This window comes from Leucopleurus acutus (assembly GCF_964270905.1).
Source record: "Leucopleurus acutus genome assembly, chromosome: 2".
NCBI lineage: Eukaryota > Metazoa > Chordata > Mammalia > Artiodactyla > Delphinidae > Leucopleurus > Leucopleurus acutus.
The window spans coordinates 43,696,651-43,721,184 of record NC_139143.1 but is presented as its reverse complement, the minus strand read 5'-3'; the positions used below and the strand labels follow the sequence as shown (position 1 = coordinate 43,721,184).

The following is a 24,534-nucleotide window of genomic DNA, read 5'->3' as shown; positions in this document are numbered from 1 at the left end:
ACGGGCCCAGCCGCTCCGCGGCATGTGGGATCTTCCCGGACCGGGGCACGAACCCGTGTCCCCTGCATCGGCAGGCGGACTCTCAACCACTGCGCCACCAGGGAAGCCCATCATGTATTTTTATGAGTAACTGAATCAGTGTTATCCTTGCTACTACCACAGGAAGCAGCAGATTGTCACAGAGTAAGCAGAGTAGGTCCTCCTATTTAACAAACGAATGAATTAATAGATGGATGTGAGCCTATTTGCAGAACTCTTAAGGAAGTTAAAAGAATTTCCTAGAATTAGAAGCCATTAGGAAATTACCATTAATCTTGTTAGTTGTGATGATAGTGGTTAGGTAGGAAAAAAAAGTCTTTATTGTTAGAAATACATATTTAAGTATTTATAGTGAAATGCCATGATGCTAATGGAATTTATTTTAAAATACTTTAACAACAAAGAAGATGAAGCAATATGACAAAATAATTATTGTTAAATTTAGTTATGTATATATTCTAGTCTATTCCAACACTTAACATGTAATTGACAAGATGACAAGAACATATTAAGAATCTGGAAATTGATGTGATTGCCAGTTAGGTAAATCAATAACAAGTGATACATTAAAAGTAACTGAAAATGATTCACCCTAGGATAACCAAAGGGCAGCATTCTAAACTACTTATGAAAGGCAGGAAGGGACTCTCTTATTTATAAGTAAATTATTTACATTTAAGAAAATAAATGTCAAATACCACCTGAGACAAAAGTGTGATCAATTATTTCTTTTTAGGGAAAACAAATTTTTCTTTACGTATCTTCTTGAACTTTTTTGGTATACATGTAAAATATAAATAAATATAAATTAAGCTTAATATTACAAAAGAATAAGATTTACAATTTGAATATGAACATCTCACTTTAGAAATACAGAATCTTTTCTTATATTAATATTATAATATCTCTGGAGACCTTTAAAGACATTAAGTCAATAAAGACACCTTGCACCCTTTCACGGGGCTGTTTTTTTTTTTTTTACATTATCTTAAGAACAAAATTATAGCTGATCTATCTAACAAATAAGGAGCTAATTCACTATCTGTACTTGTATGACAAAGGAAGAATTATTCCTTCATTCTGTATTCCTCCTTTGTCACCAAATAACCCAAGAAACTCAACACTCTTGGGTCATTGGCATGTTTTTCCTTTAAAAAATTTTGCCAACTGATTCAGACTCATTTTAATGGAATAAGAAAAGATGAAAATGCCTTTTAGTCAGGAAGGATTATTTTAGGAATAAAAGGAAACATTTTTCATCAGTCTTTGGCAATTTTTCTTAGAAGAGAGTGGTTTATTTGGTTTCAATATCCAATTAATGTTTTTAATTTGTTGTGTCCTTTGTAAGTAAAAATAACATTACACATTTGTTGAAAAAAAATTCACTTTTTTTCCTTTTCTTCTTGCTCACATTCTAAGTATCAACAAATCTCTCCACTTTCCCACACTTTTATGAAAGTAATCACTCTCAATCTTGTGAGTTCTTCTATTTTCAAGAGTCTTAAGAGTGCTGAGAATGTGATTCCAGGACAGATTTCGTTTTTCCTTGTTTTGTGGACATTCTTATGCATCTTAAAGACAAGATAACATGCAAAACGAAGAACACTACCACATATACTGTGTTCGCTCCACCAGAAAGTTCTACAAAATTAGAAATATTCTGTGTACTCATGTGCACTTTCTTCTCAACTCTTCTTTGGCTCAGTTAGCCAATAGTTACTAGCATCATAAGCAAAACTGTCAATGTCATACATATATGTCCTGAAAGTTAAAAAAAAAGTTTAAATCAAAATAATTTTATTTACTGGTGATAAACATTATTTTTTTAGTTACTATGTGATAAACCATGAAAAAGAATTAGTTGGTTAATTTGGGGTGCAAAACAAATGCAAAATTCGTAAGTTATAGTATGGACAACCTCAGCCAGCATAGTTTAGAGTTCGGTAGTTATAGCAATACCAACTAAAACATGACACTTGAGTTTTTAGTTTCTTGAGATTAAGTGGCCAAGCTGGATTTAACTATTCTTGACTAACAAGTGTATCTGGTTCCAAATCAGCAAAATACTACAGATGTCGCACAACTGAACGGCCATGTCGATACATAATTTTAAAAATAGCTGTTTCCACCACAGGTTTTATACTATTTTACCCAATCAATTTCTTTAATTGATCCCTTAGCACCATAGCATTAGTTTGAAAAGACTGTACTCATAAAATAAATCATGGCTCCTCAAAAATTTGGGGTTTCTTTTCCTTTCACCACTTCCCATTAATCCTACCATTTTCAAATGATGCAGAAAGATCCCATTTTCAGTTTGAATGATAAATGAAAATAGAATATTTTAAAGCAATCCAGAATGTCTGGATGACATAACTTAGGAATATTCTTAGAACACTGATCAGCACATATAAGTGATTCAGGAAGAAAGTGTGTGGAGGTTGATGTTTTAACAGAAAACCAGTGCAAAATACAGAAATTGAGAAATATAATTCTAAATAAATGATTCCTCAATAATTAATAATTAATGAGAGTATTATTTTGCAAATTAGAAACCAAGGAAACTTTAAAGTATAAAGGCAATGATCTGAGCATTCACCCAAAGGTGAATCAGTGTTAATTTAAGATTGACACAACTTGAGCTACATGAAACTATAAAATTATAAATGAAACTATGATTACGATTCCAATGTTCTTAATTATTCATTGAAGAGATCATAGGTAGGAAAACTACATAATTTTAGAAAATGTAAAAGGAGTAATTTAGTAATGTTCCCCATTATGTAGAATTATATTTACCTAGTACTTAAAACACTGCAAGGCAATTTGTCACCTATTATCTCATTATCTCCAATAATTGGCATGGTACTTGTAAATAGTAAAGAGTGTTCAGTAAATATTTATTAAATTGCATTGCATGATATTCTTTTCACAGATGAGAACACTGAGACTGAAAATGAATAAGACAAACAGTTTATCACCAGAGAAAACCTATTTCTAACCCCTGGTTCAGGGCATGATTTTAACTGTTCACAATATTCTCAATAAAAATACCTGAGATTACTCAAACAAAATTTGTATTAGATGGGTATTACATTAATATATAGAGTATCATCTCCATTCCCGAACAACCCAAGTCAGAACCTAACTACAAGATCTGGTATTATCAAATGAGGCTTGTCTCCTTTTCTGAAGAAATGTGGATTCATCCAGTCATTTCGAAAGGTCTCACTTATACATCTCATAAAGTGGAAATGCAGTCTATATACTATGAAAAACTAAGAAAGCTATGAATAGGTTTTGTTCTTCCTTATAATCCTATTTAACATAAAGATATAAGTCAATAAGCATGTGATATTTAAAAGAAAAAGTATTTTAGATATTTCACTGAGCATTCTCTAATTTTTTCTTTAATATTCCTCCAACTGACCTATTAATTCCCACAAGGGATATATGAATGTCACAATATAGAATTTCAGCAAATGGAGGGAAAAAAAGCAATACTTGTAAAGAATCAGGACTATCTTAATTGTCAAATTTGAGTTCTGTAGCTCTAGGAGAAGAATTTTTCTATCCTTTCAAGTATTAGTGCTGAAGAAGCTAGTCATCTGCGTCTATTTAAGAGCCTAATAGCTGTGTGACCTTGAGCAAGTTAAGAATCTTGCAAAGCCACAGTTCTCTCAGCTAAAAAGTGGAACATAGCTACATTATAGGATTGTTGTGAGAAGTAAATGAAATAATACATAGGCATATTTCAGTACAGTCCTCGTCACACACCAAACACACAAATATTGCTCTAATAAAGGACTGTTCTTATTCTTTGGTGTGGCCAGAGAGAATGATAAAATTATCAGAAATCCATCTTAGGAAAATAGTGATTAAATAAAAATGAATTCTTAAAGCTAGGATTTATTCAATTTTTAGCACTATGCTAGTAGTTTTCACATCTGTTATCTCATTAAGCTTCCAAGACTTTAAATAGGAATCATTATCACCATCTCATAAATGAGAAAATTGGGAGTCAGAGAGATTAAGCAAATCACTTGGGTTGAATTATTACTAAATGGAAAAAAAAAATCCAAAAGAGGATTGAAACCAAGGTCTGACTGACTCCAAAGCACAAGTCTTCCTTCTATATGACACTGTTGACAAAAACAAAAACAAAAACCCCACAAATATATAGAGCATGTATTCTCAATGGGGTTAGTATCATCCCTAGAGGGGAAAAAAAAATCTCACTTTTTTATGTATAAAGTACAAATGTGCATACAGTACATAAATAGATTTATATTACATCTGTAGTATTACTATTTCATAGGGATGATTAAGAAAAAATGCCTTAAAAGCTCCTTGAGGGGGAGAGGGTAATAATGAAAAAAAATTTTTTTGAAAAACACTGATACAGAGCCAGCAGAGAATAGCTTTAAAAATCAAAATGCAGGCTTCACTTACATAGCAGAATAGAAAGTTCTGGGAAGAGTCGTCAGTCTCTACTTCTTAGCAGAATTAAATAGGAAAAATATTAAATACTTGCAAAGTTCTAATATCATTTGTATCATTCATGTGCACTGCAATGTAATCAATAAAAGCAATTTCCTTGCTATAGAGTTTATCTTTAAAATGAGAAAAGTGACCTCATTCACAGAATACATTTAAGAAGTAAAAATATCAATAATTTTCAGGTTTATATTTTACAAGTATAGGATCCTAAAGAAAAATATTGTCATATGTCTGATAGAAGAGGGAGGAGTTCCTCTTTATTTTTGAGCACATGTAGGAATTAAAACTAACCCTAAGGGAAGGTTTCTGGGAAAACACACAGTATACACTTACAGAATTTCAGAGAAAATAATAAGCACCTCAAACCTTCATTGAATGCCACTGAGCTTGTAAGAAAAAGCTCACCTATTAAATTTTTAAGCTCATCTATTAAAAATGTCATCAAATCATTAAATCATGAGATTTTCATTTAGAATACATTTATTTTTATTTAAAATATAGAATGAATAAAGTGAATTCTAACTGTTGGAATCTTTCAACATAAATCTTTTAGCTTAAAAGAGGTTCATTTAAAATATAAAAACTATAATAAATAACAATGAAAATAATAAAACAAGTACCTGCTTTCAGTTTTATAGTCCCTTGGCTAATTCACGCATGCATAAGATAGGAGACTTCAGCTTATTAACACATAAATCAAAAAATTCATTTTTTAATATTTTCCATTAGACATTACTTATCAATATATGCCTATTTAGCTGTATTGCTTCTTAACAAACATTTATTTTACCATCTTCTTTAGGAGTTTATTAATCTTCTTGTTAATGCATAACATCAAATAATTTATTTACGAACAAGAAAAGGACTAGACCAAATGCTAGAAGAAACTGCAACACAGGTATGTTTTTGGCCTCATGCCTATAGAAACAGAATACTTTTTAAAGATAACTTTAAACCATTGACAGGGAAGGGTAAATGAAGAGGATATAACCAAAGGTAAGACTCTTTGTTTTACTTGGGATAAGACAGACATCCAGAAATGGTCAAGGAGTAGTTTATGATTAATTATAAAATACTTGATGATAGAAACTGTATTGATAACTCTCTCTTCTTGTGGTTCTTTAGCCACTAGAATGAGATGTATTGAGACAACAGGCACACAATAATACTTGATCAATTGGCCAAATGATTTGAAGTTGTCCTAAAATTATCTTGGAACAAGAACATGGTGGGGAATACTTAGGAACGTACCAAGCACCTGATGGTAGTACAAAACACATCGATAAAATGCATTTACCTGTTTTCTCTTTGGCATCCGTAAACACTGTGTTTTAATAGTATTCCTAAGACACTTAAAAGACAATATAATTTTCCAGGAACATAGATTACACTTCCAAAAGCGAGGACAAGTTCTGTTAACTGCCAGAGAGCCACACTTACCCGATGCAATGATGCTAGCAACTAAAGAAAAAAAAAAAGGAAAGAATTACAAAACTAAAAATATTTTAAAGTCATTGATTTGTTAGCAATTTCACAAATATATAAATTTATCAACAACAGTACTTGAAAGTTCAAAAGTAACTCAGATTTTCATAACTAAAAGAAATAATTGTAAATAAATTGATGAAAACAATTATACATTATTAACTTAATCAAGTAACATATATAGCAGTGCTATCTCTATTAAACAGAGTCAACACTATAAACATAAAATACGATAATGAGTTATTAAATACTGAAACAAACACCATGTAAATTTGGTTGTATGACTTGATGGCAAGTCAAGGTTATTGTAAGGATTAATACTAACAAATGGAAGGTGCATGGTACATGACACTATGGAACACACTCAGTAAGTAGTAGCTACTATTATTTTTTCAATAAGAGCAAAAATAGTAAATAATATTTAAAAGGTAAATTAATTGTATATGAGAGAAATTTGATCCCAAATATTTGTTTATCACAATAATTGACTTAGGTTTAGGTTAAATTTGTTAAATTATCTTGTATTCTTGCAGAAAAAAATATTTCAACAAATTTAGCTCTATAACAAATTTATATAAGGTGGAACTTGTTTCTCTTTGCCTTGCCCTATTAAAAATTGGATGTATTCAACCTAAAACTTTTAGGCCCAGAGATGCCATAAAATTTTAAGAAGTCAGTAACCACATATGTGTTAAAATTAATGAACTGAATCTAAATATATCAATATAAGCCACAAAAGCAATGTTGAGTGCAAAAAGTCAAGTTAGGTAATGAAATATATGGCATACTGTTTAAATTATAAAAAATATACAAAACAATAATATGTACTACTTATGGTGACGTACATGTAGCATAAGAACAAAAACAGAGAGGAAGCTTGCACAATGAGGTATTACCTCACACCAGTCAGAATGGCCATCATCAAAAATTCTACAAATGATAAATGCTGGAGAGGGTGTGGAGAAAAGGGAACCCTTCTACACAGTTGGTGGGAATGTAAATTGGTACAGCCACTATGGAGAACAGTATGGAGGTTCCTTAAAAAACTAAAACAGAGTTACCATATGATCCAGCAATTCTGAGTATAGATCCAGAAAAGATGAAAATTCTAATTCAAAAAGATACATGCACCCCAATGTTCACTGCAGCACTATTTGCAGCCAAGACATGCAACAACCTAAATGTCCATCAAAAGATGGATAGATAAAGAAGATGTGGTGCATATATATAATGGAATATTACTCAGCCATAAAAAAGAATGAAATAATGCCATTTGCAGCAATATGGATGGACCTAGAGATTGTCATACTGAGTGAAGTAAATCAGACAGAGAAAGAGAACTATTGCATGATATCACTTGTATGTGGAATCTAAAAAATGATATAAATGAACTTATTTACAAAACAGAAACAAACTCACAGACTTAGAACATAAAATTTATGGTTACCGAAGGGGAAAGGTTGGGGGGAGGGATAAGTTAGGAAGTTGGGATTAACATTTACACACTACTATATATAAAATAGATCATCAACAAGGACCTACTGTATAGCACAGGGAACTCTACTCAGTACTCTATAATAACCTACATGGGAAAAGAATCTGAAAAAGAATAGATATATGTATATATATAACTGAATCACTTTGCTGTACACCTGAAACTAACACAACACTGTAAATCAACTATACTCCAATATAAAATAAATTTTTTAAAAAAACAATAATATATACTACTTATGGTGACATACATGTAGCAAAAGAATAAAAACAGAGAGGAAGCTTGCAGTGATTGCCTTAGAACAAGAGAAACGGGAGCAGGGAAATGTGCAAGGAAACTTTAACAGTAAGATCTGTAATGTTTAAGTTCCTAAAAATATTCAGGTAATGGCAAAATAGGCCTCAAGATAACCATTATTAAATGTATGAAATCAGTATGAAAGTATGGTCATAATGTATAAAACACGATTCTAAAAAACACAACTATCTGATGCCACTGAAGAGTGATCAAAAGCGGGCAGGTTCTGTGACAAACCATAATGAAAAAGAATATGAGAAAACATATATAAAACTGAGTCACTTTGCTGTACAGAAGAAATTAACAACCTAAGTGCCCATCATCGGATGAATGGATAAAGAAGATGTGGCACATATATACAATGGAATATTACTCAGCCATAAAAAGAAACGAAATTGAGCTATTTGTAATGAGGTGGATAGACCTAGAGTCTGTCATACAGAGTGAAGTAAGTCAGAAAGAAAAAGACAAATACCGTATGCTAACACATATATATGGAATTTAAGAAAAAAAAATGTCATGAAGAACCTAGGGGTAAGGCAGGAATAAAGACGCAGACCTCCTAGAGAACGGACTTGAGGTTATGGGGAGGGGGAAGGGTGAGCTGTGACAGGGCGAGAGAGAGTCATGGACATATACACACTAACAAACGTAGTAAGGTAGATAGCTAGTTGGAAGTAGCCGCATGGCACAGGGATATTGGCTTGGTGCTTTGTGACAGCCTGGAGGGGTGGGATAGGGAGGGGGGGAGGGAGGGAGACGCAAGAGGGAAGAGATATGGGAACATATGTATATGTATAACTGATTCACTTTGTTATAAAGCAGAAACTAACACACCATTGTAAAGCAATTATACCCCAATAAAGATGTTAAAAAAAAAAAAGAAGATAAACTAAAAAAAAAAAAAAAAGAAATTAACACAACATTGTAAATCAACTATACTTGAATAAAATTTTTTTTAAGAAGGCAGGAATTGAAGTTCCCCTTTTAAAAAGGGGAACTAAATGGAGTGAGAGTTTGTGTATTTGTGGGTATTTGGCCTTTTACCTAAAGGAATAAAGAAACATACAAAGGAAATTTCAACAATAACACCTGTAATGTTTTAAGTTCTTAAAGATTCTGGGTAATGGCCAAATGAACTTGATCATGGCAATTATGAAATCTGGACAAAATATTTTAAAAACAACAATAACAATGATTTGAAGGCATGGAAGAGCAAACTAACTCAGACAGAAACTAATCAAAGCTGAAGAGCTCAGGCAGGGGTTAAGCTGCAGGGAGTGAGATTTGCATGGATGCTGCAGGGGGAAATCCCTAGGCCACTTGGTGCAGGGAGCAGAAAGCCACAGTTTCACTGGTTGGAGAAGTCAGAGAATAGAGTTCAGAATCAACAGGGCATCTGGAAAGTGAGGGGCTGCTGATGCTCTATTTCTTGAAATATGTGGTGGTTATACCAATATTTGCTTTAGAAAAGTTATTAAGCCTTATATGTATATTTCACACAGTTTTCTGTGTGTTGACGTCAATGAAGAATGAAAATAATTCTAAAAATTATCTCTTGGCTCAGTCCTATTGAGATTTTCCAAAAAACTAAACAAACAAACAAACAAAAACCACATATCTCTATTAGAGAACAAGAATGTCTATTAATATAGCTATACATTAAGCAAGTTGTAAAACAAGAAGACATCTGGGTGGTCTGAAACAGCATTAATTAGTAAGAGGGGTTTCATTCACTCAACAGGTTTTTCTGAAATCTACAGCATATTTTACTCTGCTTTCATGAAAACGGTCATTTAAAGAGTTAATATGAACTATTTCAAAGAACTCTGTTTTTAATGACTTAGAAGATACTATTAAGGTGCTTTACCAAATTAGCAACTCTAGGGAATCTGGAGAGTTCCATTAGCATGCTTGAAGGATGGGTCTCTGTCAATGAATCAGACCCAGAAATAAACCTTAAGGATTATCCATATTTGAATCTTTGAGGGGTCTTGAGGAATTCAGTGACTCCCTAAAGCTAACATCAAAAACAGAATTTCTTCACTGACCTTAATTTAGCATTGCTTTTATGGAGCCACAACATTTTTCTATATTACTGCAAAATGTTTCTTTCTTAAAGGTGTGCCCTAGCACAATCCAAGTCTGCCTCTGAAGAAAGTCAGAACATCAGTATGAAGACACTCTGCTACAATAAACCAGAGACTATTTAATTTTATAATCCCAATCAATTTGAAATTTCCACCATAGCACATAAAATCCATACTTGGAAACCTGAACAGAGTAGTCAACTGACCTGAAGTAGAGCTTCCTCCTCCTTTAGGTGTGCTTGTTGCATGAAAACGTGTGGTTGCCCTGTGACCAGCTGGACTCCTTGTTGCTGTAACATGAGCAGAGGTCAATCTTTGTGTTGCATGGAGACTCTTGATCACTGGGGTATGTACAGCAGTGGACTTTTGTGTTGCTCTAAGATTCTGTGTAAGTGAAGATTTTGCCGTGGTGAATCTTTGGGTTGTTGGTATGGCCTGTGATGCAGAAGCATTTGCCATGATGGGATTCTGAGCTGCTGTAGAGACAATGTTTGATATGGGGGAATTTTGGGCTGTTGTGGCTGAATCATTTGCTGTGGAAGGTTTCTGAGGAGCTGATGAGACTTCTGTAGCTGGAACATTTACAGTGGTGGGTTTCTGAGAAACTAGTGGGGACTTTGTAGCTGAAGAATTTATTTTGATGAGTTTCTGAGGAGGTGGTGGGGCTTCTGTAGCTGAAACTTTTACAGTGGTGGGTTTCTGAGGAGTTGGTGGGGCTTCTGTACCTGAAACATTTACAGTGGTGGGTTTCTGAGGAGTTGGTGGGGCTTCTGTACCTGAAACATTTACAGTGGTGGATTTCTGAGGAGTTGGTGGGACCTTTGTAGCTGGAGCATTCACTGTGGTGGATTTCTGAGGAGATGATGGAACATGTACTCTGGTGGGTTTCTGAACTGCTGGTGTGACTTTGTAAATTTGAAACGTTTCTGTGGAGGAAAAATGTTATTTAAAAAATTAGCTAAATAATGTTGTCCAAGTTAAAATTTAGGAACCAATTGTTTTCTTTATGACTCTTCTCTTTCCTCACAAACAACTAAATATGATTTTTAGGAAACCAAGTATTCTCATGTATTTCCCAAAGAACTAAAATGTTATATTATCTTTGCTTTGAAATAAATTATACCTTTAGGCAACTAAAGTGAATTTACACCCAAGTAGTGTTGAGGTTCTTAAAACTGTTTTCTATGTGAAAAAGGAAACCAAAGTCAGAGTTGGCAGTGATCTCATTCAGTGACACACCCCAAATAAAGATAGTTTTTCTCATAAATTGTCTTCTTTACCTCATGCCAAGACCAAAGAACAGCAGGATGCAACCTTGAACCAACAAAGATAATCACAACATAGTTACTTTTTCCAAAGCTTTCAGGACATGTTAGTGACCTTGGGAACTTGTTTTGTTTCACTTCTTTTTTAAAGCAATAAATTCAATTAGAATAAAATAACTTCCTTTTTCTCCTCTTGTGTTGGTTACCAACTTTACATAGGTTAGTTTAGTTCCTCTTTGGATTTTAGGTGAGATAATAAATATCTCAAGTGCAAATTATGTGAAGGTCCTATTCTGAGAGTCACAAATCTAACATTAAAATTTTAGGCCTTCAGTGCCTGTTTGATTTTGGGTTGCTTATGCAGTCTCCATCATAAGGCAGTACTGAGCAGTGCCTAAGCCTGTTTGACCACATACTAGAGACTGTTGTCAACTTCTCTAAGCTTGTTTTCTCATTTGTAAAATGAGAATTGAAAACAATGTGTCTTAGTGCTTTTATCATTGCTTTAAGTTGCCAAAGTTTTGCTATGAGGTGCCTGGAAGTGGTTTTGGTTTTATTCTGCTTAGAGTCTTGAGAGCTTTTGGAATCTGTTTGTTGATGTATTTCATCAGTTTGGGAAAATTCTCAGTCATTATCTCTTAGAGTATTTCTTCTGCTTCCCTCGCTCTCTCTCTCTCTCCCCTCTTTTTTATCATATGTTAGAAGAGTTTAACATGTCTCAAATGTCTCTTAAATTTGATCTATATTTTACATTCATTTTTCTCTTTGTTCTTCAGTTTTAATTAACCTTTCTTCCAGTTCCCAATACTGTCTCCTGCTACATCCAAATCACTGTTAAACCTATCTATTGTGCCCTTAACTTTAGATATTATATTTTCCCATTGCAGAATGTTTATTTTACACCATCTTTATAGATTCCAATTCTCTGTTGAAGTTCTCTATTTATCTTTTCCGTTAGTATCTTAAATATATTAAACACTTATTTTAAAGTCCTTGTCTGCTGACTCAATTATCCAGATCTTTTTTATTTGATTTTCATTTCTCCTAATTTGGTTATAATTTCTTGCTTCTTTCCATATCTAATAACTTTTTATTATATGCCATACAATTCAGATGATATGATCCACCAAAGGGAGGGTCTCCTTTTCTGATAGGCAGATTGGTTTGAAGTGATCATATCCTCAGCCTATGAGGGACTCAGCCTATGAGGGACTGATTCTGTAAGACTCAGTCTACTTCTGCTCTTGTCTCTGCTCCTTGGAAGTAGACCTTCTGGGTTTTTGATTTGACAGCCTGGTGGATCTTTGTTTCCTCAGCCCTGAGAGACTGCAGGAGAGCCAGGTCTGTCCTTCAGCAGTGTCCCAGTCCAGCAACGTAGCCTCCTTCCCCACACAGCTTCAAAATGAGCTTAAATGTCGTAAGGAGGACACTGGCTATATGCTTGATACAAGCCTCTTCCTGTGATGGGTTTGTTGTCCAAATACCATAAGGTTCAGGGAGATCTCATTTTGTACTTTGGAAGCTTGGGGTCTAGCTCCCCAGTCTCACCTGCACTCCCAGAAATCAGCAAATGGCTCTTGGGAAAAACTGGGTCAGCATTTGAGGACTTCCAATTTCCAGTGCATTATCCTAGCTTACCACAACTATTGAAAGCTTTGCTAGAGTCTCTCTTTCCTGGCAATGGTCTTTTATCTGTGTCAAGATGGATCCTCAGCCCAGATGGGCCTCAGAATGGTTTGCCTTCACTCCCTACCCCCAGGAATTTTAGCTCATTCAGCCCTAGTTGTTCCCCTGAGGGAACAACCTATGCCTTTAAAATATGATTTAAAAAAAAAAATCTACCCAGTTTTGCAGTCATTGTCATGGGAGCACTGGCCTGCCATGACTTCCTTGGGCATTGCCATAGAGTTGTAAGCTCTAAATAACTGATGATTTAATAAAACAGGGGAAAGTAAATATGAAGTGGATCAAATAGCTAAATTTTAAAATATCAAAAGTTACTCACAATTAAATGAATTCAACAATTAAATGAAATTTTCACCACTTATACTATCACATCTCCATATCTTAATAACCATTTTCATTAATGGTACAGAGAACAAAAATACAATATTGGTGGGACGGTAAATTGGTACAATTTCTTTGGAAACAATATTGTTAATGTTTCAAAAGTTTAGATGCATATACCTTTGACACAGTAATTATACTGCAAGGAATTTATTGTAAAAAATGTATTTGCACACATGTACAATGAACAGATATACAATAACACTTACTGTAGCACCTTCTGTAAAATAATTTTTTTAAAAACTAGAACAAAATCTAAATTCCCTTCAATAGGAGACTGGTTAAATAAATAATATATCCATACAATGAATATTATTTAAAAAAAGAAATATGTGTATATATATTTATTTTCTAGAATAAAACACAAAAATTTGTAAACAGTGGCTACTTCTGAGAGTAAGATTAGAGGAGAATTTTACTTCTCATTTTATACAATCATCGACATGGTTTTAATATTACCTCACTATATTTATGTATACCATTTATATGAAAAAACTATTATTAACAAGCAATAGTATTTAATAGAATCTAATTTAATAGAATCTAATTTAATAGAATCTAATTTAATAGAATCTAATAGAATAGCATCTAATAGAATTCAAGTATAATTATAGAAGTAGTATTTGCTTGAATTATATTGGCATTCAAATATGACACTGCTTAAATAAATGCCACCTCCTGGTCCTGTGCAATGTTATAATCCAGCTTCATTGATCTTCTAAATATCTCTTCAAAAATATACTTAAAAAGCAGTTCTAAAGATTCTGAGAGTACAGCCTGAGTATCAAAAAGCACTGAGGGAAGAAGAGGTCTAGAAAGATGAAGAAGAGAGCATTCTCAATAAGAGAGAAATTCTGGAGGCAGAAAACAAATATAATATAATTCAATGAAGTCAACAGGTAGGCAAGAGTTTCTCTTTGTTGTCACAACATATATAATCATCATCTAGATCCCTTAGTTCAATCTAAGATTCTCTCCCAATTAAATAAAATAAACCACTTTATACACTCTTTGTATAAACAAAGAGATATCTATATTGACTTACTGAAAGTAACATGGTAAGAAACAGCAAATTTAAGCTAATTCACTAAAAACATGAGACATATAATGTGTATGTGTACGTGTGTGTGTGTGTATGTGTGTGTGTGTGTGTGTATATTAATAAAGGTCATGTGTGTATTTATTTATTTATATGTTACCATATGTTCTCCACATCAGTGGTTCGTCTTTTTTGGAAGTCATAGACCCCTTGTAGATTCTGATGAAAAACTGTATCACCCAGAAAAATGCAAATACGCATATGTACAACATTTTACATTCATTTCTCAGGGAGTTCATAGATTCTCAGATGCCCATATATAGACCTAAAGGCAAGAATAAATCAGAAATATAACTCTGCAAACTGATTACCTTTGCATTCAGGTGGGGGGCCACTCCACTCTCCTTGGTCATCTCTTACAGTACAATTGATAGAGCTCTCTCCATGCAGGGCGAAGCCTTTAATACACTTATATGTTACAGATTGTCTATATGCGTAACTGTTTTGTTTCTTTTCAATCATTCCATGGTCAATTTCTGGTGGTTCTGGACATAAAATTTCTTTAAAAAAATTCCAACATATTTTAAATTAATTAAACTGGCAAAGTATTTTTATAAACAAGTAAGACTAAAATTTGTTAAAGATTTTATTTACAGAAAAAAACGTATTCTTCTAAATTAAGCATTTCATCTCAGAAGTGAGATGAAGCAGGGCAGAGATTTCCATTTAGGGAGTAAATGGACTTGAGTTTAAACCTAAGATGTACCCTTCTTCTTAGAGCAGAGAAGAGGGCTCTGCTTTTCATTCCAAGGGGAAAAGATGCCAAATGAAAGGAGTTGGGAATGTTAAGTGGCAAGTTTGGGAAACAGGAATTTTGAATAGAGCAAAAGATTTTAAATGTCAGGATTAGACTTTGACTTTCAGGATAAAATTTTTTAAGCATGTGTTAACTCTTGGCCTTTTATTTAAAGTAAATCTTACTGAGCAGCTGAATTTGTAAGACAAATACAAGCAGAGTATTGCTTGTTATATTATAAAAAGAAGCCTCTCCCTCGCAGTTGCCCTGATAAAAAATTCAATGGTTCCACGTTCTCTGGAGCCATGAAGTTGTTTTTCTTTCTTTCTTTCTCTCCTTTTTTTTTTTTTTTAAGCAGGAAAGCAATGTGATCACATGTGAACATCAAATTATATTACACAAATATTCTTAAGTACCCAGAGAATACTAGCAATTTACGAATTACTTTTAGGCCATTGATCAAAGCAAGGAACAAGAACAAGTTAATCTGATTTACACTGGGCTGGGTGGGTGATGACAACACATATTACCATCAATTCAGTTCCAACATTTTCTGAGCACCTAATACATACCGGGAATTGTTCTATAAATAGAAGCGAAAAACCGAATAAGATACAGTTCCTCTGTCTTAAAACACAGTGGAAAAAGACATTCAAAGAGATCATTTCAATACAAAATGGTGAGGATTATCACAAAAGCATGCACAGTGGTGTGGAAAGAGAGAAGAGGGACAGTTAACCAGCCTGGGGGGTCAGGGAAAGCTTCTAGGAGAACTACAAGAGCAGACCCTTAAGAGAAAAAAAAAAAAACTAAGCAAAAAATGGGCTGAAGGACATTCCAGGCAGAGGCAGTGTCACAAGGAATGATGGGAGGGCATGAAGAAGTCTGAGGTATCTGGACAACTACAGAAGTTTGCAAAGGATGAGGGCAAGACATAAGCATGGAGAAGCAGGTAGATAATGTCTAGCCTTGAACACTGTATGGAGGAGTTTAGACTTTGTACACAATGAGGAGACACTAATAAGCTTTAAGAAGGAAAGAGACAAGTCACATTCGTGTTTTAGATGAATCACTAGGTAGAGTATAGATGAAACATTAATGGAGTGTAAGAATGGAGGCTGGAGGCCACTGCAATCAGTATCACTTGTGAACTCGAGCAAATGGGACTCCTGCCTTAGCTCCCACAGCTTAAAAGGCCATGCTCTGGCCCTCCTCTGGCTGTGCCTCTCTCTACTAGATGGGGAATCTGCAGGGCTGAGGGGGCATGTTCAATGAGAGCTCCTCCCCCACCCCATTCTAAATCATGCTCCAGGAACTGGCAGCCAGAACTCCCTGTGCCAACACCCCTTTCAAGTCTTCGCCTGGTCCATATTCTTGAGGATGGTCTATACTGTGGATGTGTTCACCTTTAGGCCAAAGTTCAATGGAGTAGGGATAAGGGTTACAGGGGATGTGACTTGGGTGTGTAGGCCGAGCTATCCATTTACACACATCAGAGACCCCTCACAGTGCACAAAGGGGGCGCTGACTTGAGAAAGTCTGTGTCTTAGGCCAAGTGACTTCCATTTATACCCTTGTCCTGGACCCTGAAAATGTTAGGGGTGACCCTTATCGCAATAGTCCAGACAAGGGGTAATAAACTATATTAAAAGTGTTATAGGTGGAAGATAAAAGACAAGTTTGAGGGCTTCCCTGGTGGCGCAGTGGTTGAGAGTCTGCCTGCCAATGCAGGGGACACAGGTTCGTGCCCCGGTCCGGGAAGATTCCACATGTCGCGGAGCGGCTGGGCCCGTGAGCCATGGCCGCTGAGCCTGCGCGTCCGGAGGCCTGTGCTCCACAATGGGAGAGGCCACAACAGTGAGAGGCCCGCGTACCGCAAAAAAAAAAAAAAAAAAATACAGGTTTGAGAAATAGATTAAGGAGTAAAGGAAAATGATTTAGTGATTAGAAGTGAGAAGATAAAGAGAGGGGCCCGGGACGACAGATATTATCTAGCAGGGATTGATTCCAGGCTAGCATGTACTAGCAGTCTACTAAAATTATTTTTGAAAAAGAAAATATTGGCAGAGAGAGAGGAAAACAGATCTTTCTGATACTGAGGCTTTGTTCAGGGGTAAACAACTATCACTCTTGATTGATTTATAACCAAGGATAATTTTTGAATATGTCCATTGTTCATTCGTTCTGTATATCCACACCTCCATATCCACATCCACACATGGACATCAATGCTGTCTCATGTGTTGATAGAGGCCAGGGCTGCATACTTGCGGTAAAACAGCTCATTGCTTAAGAATTTATACTTTCCACTTGATGTTTTTGGTACTGTGAAAACAGAAAAGTTATGTGGAAAATCAACCCTAGGAGAAGTAGGGCTTTAATAGGGATAATTGAAGACACTGGGGTTGCTGAGGACAAAGGGCTCTTTCCTGCAGGGTTCAGATGTCAGTGCTTGCTGAGTTGCAGAGACAGATAAAAGAATCAAAGAGGAAAATATGAACATGAGGATGTTCACCACAGAGTTGAAGATACCAGACAGAGAGTAGAACCTGGCCTAGCCGTGGGCAAGCACGAAAAGAGAGTGGGTTTGCAGTGCAAAAGCTCTTCTATGCTGGAATACGTGCTTGCTGTCCACATTTGTGACACTCATGACAACAATTGCTTGTAAAGATATTGGCCTCAACTGGGAAACCACTTGTTCAGGCTTTGTGACAAGTTGTTGCCTGTGTTAGAAAAAGATATGGTCCAGCCCCTGCTTGCTTTCCATATTTGGTTCAGTATCATTTACAGCATCCCTTACTGGATGGTGGAAACAGGAAAGGTGATGGTGGGTAGTAGTGATGGATATTTGAAAATAATAATGAGAAAAAGGGAGAAATAGTAGCTATGGGAGGGCAGGGCGCCAGATGGGTGTGGCTGGAGTAAACTCCTGGTTGGCAAGGCTTCATTTTATTTGTCTTCATATCAGTTGACCCCACACATTCCCTACCATAGAGTGTCAGTCAATAAATGCTTGATAAATTACACTGCATCTACTCTAGTCTCCTGCTCCTAAAAACCCCCAAAACTTGCACTTAGCAATAATTTTAATGACAATGAGAGAAATAAAGCCAACTTTTTAGAATATTACATATATTTAGTCATCTCAATTTTCAGGAGACATATGTCTCTAATGCACATACATTTAACTTGATATATCCATTTAGGAAATTATCTCTGTGTCCTATTCCCGCCTTGAGAAGATAAGATTTTCAAGTACAGAAACCATACTTCTTCTTTATTATGTAAGGTTATTTCTCTAATGATAAAATAATATACCACACTTTAAAACACTTCTACATAACTACCTCAGTTAATAATCCTTAAAGGAACACATAGGTAACACTAGGCGTTAGAAGACTTATGGGTTTGAAATCAAGAGACCTGGGTTAAATGCTTTCTTTTGCCACTTATTTTGGCATACAGGATCAAGTCATACAGACCCTCTGATCAATGGCATTTTAATCCATAAAATTAAAAATTATGGGCGGAAAAAACATATCTATTTTACTTGATTCTTAGAAGGAATGGTAAGATGACCAAGAACAATATAAACCTTAGTTTGTTTTTAATCCTTTATCCGCACAGTTAATAAATTAAGAAGCATTACTAATAGAGATCTTTAAATTACATAAAACACACACACATTGGAAGGTGAGGGTACTACAGATACATACTGTGGGTTGTTCTTAAAGAGCAGGAAGCAATTTATTATTAATTATTCAGTCCCACACCTGAGTGCTTAGAATTTTTCAGTCTTACCTTGGCATTCTGGAAACGGATCACTCCACTCCACAGTATTTCCCGCAAGAGAACAATAACTAGAAGTTGCACCAACTAATTTGTACCTAAAACAATGAGGGAAGAAAAAAAATTAAGTTCCATTCACATATATTTGACTTCCCTTAAATTCTCCAGATTATCATCTTAAAATATTTATGACACCAGTAGATAGAGACAAAACAATAGTTGATAAAAGTCCATGTGGCAGTTTAAAGGAAAAGAAAAAATTATATCTAAAAGGGTGACATTAAAGAATAAAAAAGGGCGGCTTTGGAGGCGGCTGTGATGCTAGGATGAACGCCCCTCCCACCTTCGAGTCCTTGTCGCTCTTTGAGGGCAAAAAGAAGATCACTATTAACAAGGACACCAAGGTACCCAATGCCTGTTTGTTCACCGTCAACAAGGAAGACCACTCTAGGAAACATCATTAAATCGCAGCTGCTGATGGACCCACAGGGGCTGTTTGCTGGCTACAAAGCACACCCCTCCCCCCACCTTGGAACACAAGATCATCATCCGCATGCAGAGGGACTACAGCCCCCAGGAGGCCTTCACCAATGCCATCACAGACCTCATTAGTGAGCTCTCCCTGCTGGAAGAGCGATTCTGGGTGGCCATCAAAGACAAGCAAGAAGGAATTGAGTACTGGGCCGCACCTGGCCCTTTTCCAGGCACCAGGTGGACAAGAGAACTTCTTCCAGCCGTGGGCCTCCTTGTAGAAATTCCAGTGAGCCCCTCACCCCCGACACCAATGTGTCCTGTACATAGTTTTATCTTCCTAATAAAATGTGGCAGGAAAAGACCCAGCTGTGACTTCAAAGCAAATGGACCATCAGTTCAGTGGAGGTTGCGGACCTGTTCCAAAGCCACGCAGGGGCCTCATTTCAGGACTGGTCCAGAGACCCAGATTTCTGTCTGAGGAGGTGGCAGGAACAAACTCATTCTGGACAAAACCTGGGAACCTGGGGCTGCCAGGCAGCGTCTCAAGCAGAAGGAAACTGAAAACCCATGTGCTTCCAGGAGTCTCTGCTCTAGAAGACTCAGCTGCCAGGCCTGCCTCCCAGCAGCTCTCCCCAGGCTTCTCTTACATAGTAGAGTTTAATAAAAATATTCACCGAAAAAAAGAAAAAAAGTATAAGACAGGCAAAATATTTTTGATTTGGGTAGGGCACATGTTAGAAAATAGTAAAGTGTTTTAAAACATTTTTAAAAGATACAGATGCTTAAATATTTTATATTTCTGAGTTCTAAAAGATCACTACAGACACCATAGAATAATACAATGTACTTCTATTTAAAGGGTTCAAAGTACCCCCAGATTTAATATTAATGATATTAGTGATCCAAACATCTATGTTTAGTACAGGAGACAAGTGATAATGATAGTTTTATAAAGAACAGGGATACACACAGAGAATAAAATATCATAATTCAATTTGCAGATATTAACTGAGAGAATGAGTATAAAGGTTTTAGCAGCACCTGAGACACTGACAATACTCAGTGAGTAAGTTCCTTTTCCCTGCATAGAGAACTTATAAAAGATCTTAGGTCAGAATGATATTTTCACACTAGGAATAATTGTTTTTAACCCATGATATTTTATAACAGATTGTTCGTATATAGAAAAAACAAATGCAAATTCATTATTTAGGTAAAGAATGGTTTCATATTTAACACTGAAAGGATTTAATTTCTCCAAGGATCATCAACTTATCACAAGTATTTTCCTATACATATCATACTTAAAATTTTATAGTGAATCACATATGTACTGAAATCTAACCATTGAGAGAATTTTGATGGTATTATAAGAAATCTTCCTTTCTTGCCCCATTTTACTAAATTTAACTGTGATGAGTTCATGATAAAGGATCTTTGAACAGAGGGGTGGTTTTATTGCTACTAGCTTGTAAACACTGGCTACAAATCTAAAAGCTTCCATCTTAAATCCTAATTTGTTTTTCCATTTGTTAAATATAGTGTTTCATATACCCAAACTTACCCTGTATTACATGAAAAATGGATGGGCGATCCAAATAATAGGTCATGTGTTATACTGACATAACCATTTTTTATTTCTCTAGGGTTAGCACATGATTTTTCTAGAAGAGAACACAAATTGATTTTTTAAATTAAATTATCAGGCACATCTATGCAAATTCATCATCTGAACCATTGATATTACTTATCCTTAGACTATTTAAATCGTACCTTCATTTTATCAGTTTCAAGAAAGCAACATATTTAGACTATACACTATTTGATTTTAGGTAACCTTAAACTAATTAAATGAGAAATCAGTGAGTAAAGTAATATTTCTAGCTCACAGGTATTTAGTTTCCCTAATTTAAAATAAAATGGTTCCAATGGTTCATTTAAGAATCATTCTAAATAATAACATGTACACATAGAGTTCCACTATGAGTGAAGGAAGAAACACTATTTTCCCCAAACACCATATGATTAAGAATACTCTTTAAAAATTATACTCACTTTTACAAAATTCATCAGGTTTGGACCACGTAAAATTCTGAAGGCAAGTTAGTTTTCCTGAGAGAGAATGGTCCCTCATGTAGCCCAAACGGCAATCATATTCTACAGTGGAACCTTCTGGGAAATAATTCTGTTTGGTATAAGACTTTTTGAGAGATGCAAAAAGTAGCCTGGTTGGAACATCACAGCTACCTAAAAGTATTAACAAAAGCAACAACAAAAAAATTAATATCACTTTATTTTATAACCTATGTTTAATTATCTGGTCCTATATCACTCCTTTTTCTATACTTCTTTGTACATATTTGGTATTTATATTAATGTCACTATGGCATTGACAGTGTATCAAGCGTATTCACATATAAATTTTCATTTCCTAGTTACTAGAGGCCTGTGAAGTAGATTTGGTACATAGAAGTCACTATGCCCACAATTCAGAAAATATAACTCATTTAAGTTGCCTGGCATAGTTCTGGAACTGACTCAATGCCAGTTCCCTTATCCTGCCCCATGTAGCATAGGGGTAGATGATAACTGGTATTTCCAGATCCCTGGGCTAGTGTCCTGGACAACGATAATAGTTAACAATAATAGCTAATATTTATTGAGTGCTTCTAAATGTTTTACACATATAAACTCATTTAATCCTCAGAACAACCTATGGGGACAAGGATCAGATGAGCCAATGGTGGACCTAAAAGTATTTACAAACTGTAAACATCCAGGCAAATGTGAATTTATAGTGGCACGGTATAGTGGAAGGGGCACTGGATTTATAGTCAAAAGACTCAAGTTTCCACCCTGGCTCTCCTGCATAAGGGAGCTCCTGATCTCAAGGAAGTTGTTTAACTGGGGGCTGCTTTCTCAACTGTAAAATGTGGATAAGTCCCTAACTAACCTCAGGGAGTTGTCGGAAGGATTAGATGAAGTACTATATGCAGAAGAGTTATAAACTCTAAAACATGATACATGTGCAAAGACTTATGTACTTCAACCTCCTGCTTTGTATCATGGATAGATAAAAAGTTAAAGGTGATCTCACACCTGATTTCAAAAAATACTTGTGGCAGTTTCTATCTTTACTGTAGCTTCCATTGCTCCAAGTTGTTCAAAGGCAGGAATCAAGTCTTACCTTTATCTTTACTTGTATATGTCAAAGCTAATCTAGGGCTATGCCTATAATGATAGATTTTGAGATAAAAATTGAGAATTTTTAAAAATATCACTACAGAGTTGTATTGGGTAAGTCCTACTTTACAAAATGAAATTTAAGAAAACAGAGGATCTCTGTTATGTGTCTCAAGGTAATTGCCAAATGTAGTTATATATAATTTACTCCCTAAACAGTACCTATTGTTTATTTTTGCTATTACTCAGTTCAAGAGTTACAGTGTTAAGGGGGAAAAAAACCCGTTAATGAAGTGCAGGACCTATTCCGGAAAGCAATGCCGTCAATTAGCTAGATTGTGGAGTGCCAACAGGTATACCCTGGCGATTAATAATGCTAGAAAACTATCGATTACCAGTCACTCCAAACAGGGATAAAATTAAACTTAAGAAACATTCCATTCCCATAACTTTTCTAAAATGAAATGAAAAACTTACGATTACAAAATTCTGCAAGCTCTGACCATTTATTATTCAGACAGACCACTGAGTCTGCCTTGCCAGGAACTTTTACAAAGCCTTTGTTGCATTTGTATGTTACTGTGTTTTGTTCGGGAAAACTTGTAAGAGCTCCCAAAGCTGGTTGGGCATTAGGTACATCTGGGGGAAGGCTGCAGTCACCTAGGGAGGAAAAAACAGAACTGAAGGAAATACAACTTTTCAATTCATTGCAGCATTCCTTTCCCAAGACGAATAAGGGAAGCAGCAATGGCTTTCTATGCCCACATAACATTCCCATCCAATGCTCAGCTGACATACCGAGAACTTGCTAGGCTTCCTGTGTCAATTAATTCAAAACTAAAATAGTCGAAAATAAATTCCTGCCCTTCGTTATCTAATATATACATACATATATATATATACACACACACACACACACACATATATATATATATACACATATGTACATATATAATATATATATAGTGCTTTAGACTTTCACATACATACTGTTGCTAGGCACACAATAAAGACAGACGCCCCCTTGGAACGTTACACCTGGAGGAGATGACAGCGCAAACTTGTAGCGCCAAGTCTGTACACGACTGGACCCTGTTGAGAGGTGAGAGTGGTCAACTATTTGGCCTTCCACCCTTAAGGAGATGCTGAGGATTCGCTCTATTCGAGCCCTACCTTTTGGCTTCCGGGTGTTTGCTCCCTGTACCCTCCACGCCTCACTCCTAAAACCCTGCCAGCTGGGGTCCAGCACAGCAAGCTTCCTAACTGCCGGCTAGCAGCGGAGAGCCTCTTCCCGTCCCCAGAGATCGTGCCAGTAGGAGCGCTGATAGAGGTAGAGGATTACGGGAACAATTAGGGATGCCGACATTCCTCAGCGACCCTGGTTCGCCGACTTTCCGGTTGTTGTAGAGACGGGCCCTTCCCCTCCCACACTGCCTAAAGGTTTAGCCTGAGGGGTGGGGTGGGGTGGGGGGTCCCTGGGGGGTCCCCGACCCCCACTCACCCGACGCAGCCGGAGGACGCAGGAGCAGCAGCAGCAGCGGCGGGGCCAGCCCGCCCAGTAGGCGCAGCACAACTGGGGCGCTCCGCCGCGCGAGACTCATGGCGAGCGGGGACGGGGATCCGGCGTTGGGGCTCCGCGGTCTCTGAGGTTAAGACCAAGCAGGCTCGAGCCAGGAGCTGGAAGTAGGAGCAGCGCCCGGTAGTTCTTCAATTTGAGTTAAATTAGCGCCTTGGGCGGGGCCGGGGCTCTGAATCTCCGAAAGAGATGGGTGGAGAAGGGCTTTGCTCACACCAGGTGCTGGGCTGGGTAAGGGCGGGGGCTCCATCGTCAGTGGCCTCTGGGGACCCAAGCAGAGGAAAGAGGGATCCTGGGCAAGGAGAGGAGCTCTCCGGCGCTGGACGCTGGTGGGGCGGGGGGAGCTGCAATGAGTCGCCAAGTGGAAATGTAAATATCGGCTTTCTTAAGTAAACAAAAAAATGGGGGAACTGAAGAGAGAGCGGAATGGTTAAGAGGC

At 36.3% G+C, this 24,534-nt stretch overlaps 1 protein-coding gene and 1 pseudogene across 2 annotated transcripts; one reads left to right on the top strand and one right to left on the bottom strand.

Annotated features, from left to right (window-relative positions):
• Positions 1 to 1,269: 1,269 nt before the first annotated feature.
• CD55 (CD55 molecule (Cromer blood group)) lies at positions 1,270 to 24,293 on the bottom strand. The gene is made up of 10 exons (XM_082832961.1): positions 24,021 to 24,293; positions 22,997 to 23,179; positions 21,392 to 21,583; positions 20,901 to 21,000; positions 18,875 to 18,960; positions 14,649 to 14,837; positions 10,683 to 10,832; positions 10,113 to 10,196; positions 5,980 to 6,000; positions 1,270 to 1,800 (listed from the first exon to the last, which is right to left on the bottom strand). Exons 1-10 carry the CDS (start codon positions 24,118 to 24,120, stop codon positions 1,745 to 1,747), a joined length of 1,161 nt encoding a protein of 386 aa, XP_082689087.1. The 5' UTR covers positions 24,121 to 24,293; the 3' UTR covers positions 1,270 to 1,744.
• On the top strand, positions 19,189 to 19,814 carry LOC309958015 (DNA-directed RNA polymerase II subunit RPB11-like; annotated as a pseudogene). The gene has a single exon. The product of its transcript is annotated as a DNA-directed RNA polymerase II subunit RPB11-like (transcript).
• Positions 24,294 to 24,534: the final 241 nt, after the last annotated feature.

Excerpts from the sequence above, each read along its gene's own strand:
- CD55 (XM_082832961.1), bottom strand. The coding sequence starts at position 24,120 with ATGAGTCTCGCGCGGCGGAGCGCCCCAGTTGTGCTGCGCCTACTGGGC. Across the intron at positions 21,584-22,996 it reads GCTTGCAGAATTTTGTAATC|GTAGCTGTGATGTTCCAACC; the intron begins GTAAGTTTTTCA and ends TAATACTTTTAG. Across the intron at positions 10,197-10,682 it reads CACCACTGTAAATGTTTCAG|CAACAAGGAGTCCAGCTGGT; the intron begins GTACAGAAGCCC and ends CTCATGTTACAG.